The following is a 909-nucleotide window of genomic DNA, read 5'->3' on the forward strand; positions in this document are numbered from 1 at the left end:
ACATAGGCAGGCGGAGCCATAAGCTAGCCGACTCCAACTCATGGCGAGTCTTCTTTGATGGCCGAGAGTATTATGTAAAAAGGATCGATGAGCATCTAATCCAATTCAAGTTTGACTTTAATTATCGTATTTGCAGTGAGATGGATTTGTCTCTTGTGATCATTTACCTTAATAATGGGGTGTTGCGGAATTTTTTTTCCTCTTGGTGATTAAGATTTAACCATATCTTAGCAAAAAAAGAGTCATTGCTTGTGCTTTCGCAGTCTTGAAATTAATCAATAGTTCTGAACCTTATGATTACCTACCAATATCTGAACTGTTCTCCATAATTCTCAAAACATCCGTAAAAGGAAGGGCTCGAATGGGGATCCTTTTATACCTTAAATATGGATAAATGATAAATCTAAACTTTAGAAGTTACAAAGAACAGAATGTAGGGACTAATTGGCAAACCATAGAGAAGCATCTAGGTTTATCCAAGAAAAAATTAAATTATCCACAAAAGACATTCACAATACTACACCAAATGATTGCTTATGGAGTCATGACTATGGTTTAGATTATGCACTCCCATTCCCAAATGCCTCCACCTTTCATATTGAACAGTCCCTTCTTGGGCCCATATGTACACCCTTTTGTCACTGTCTCATTTGTTTTTTCACTTTCTTTATTCTTTATTATGAGTGCCATTTTGCCAAAATACGTTTTTCCTACTTATTTATAAACAGCCAGAAATTGCAAAGTGAAGGTCACTCATGATTCATTCCATCCTTTATTGAACACAAAATGGTACTTCTGCCTTCCCAATCAAAGAAAGAATCATCAGATTCTGATCAATCTAACTCTAAACATATTTCCTCAGATTCTTCATCATCATTATCTTCAAGGTCATTTTCTTCCCTCTACTCA

The 909-nt window shown here is 35.6% G+C and overlaps 1 protein-coding gene across 1 annotated transcript in view; it reads left to right on the top strand.

Moving 5' to 3' along the window:
• The first annotated feature begins 780 nt into the window (after positions 1 to 780).
• Positions 781 to 909, top strand: part of LOC109221427 (vegetative incompatibility protein HET-E-1-like) — a 1,517-nt gene continuing 1,388 nt past the window's right edge. The window contains exon 1 of the mRNA XM_019385916.1: positions 781 to 909. This exon is cut by the window's right edge and continues 447 nt beyond it. Within this exon, the coding sequence (XP_019241461.1) occupies positions 787 to 909 (123 nt within the window). The 5' untranslated portion in view covers positions 781 to 786.

This window comes from Nicotiana attenuata, unplaced genomic scaffold, assembly GCF_001879085.1.
Source record: "Nicotiana attenuata strain UT unplaced genomic scaffold, NIATTr2, whole genome shotgun sequence".
Classification (NCBI taxonomy): Eukaryota; Viridiplantae; Streptophyta; class Magnoliopsida; order Solanales; family Solanaceae; genus Nicotiana; species Nicotiana attenuata.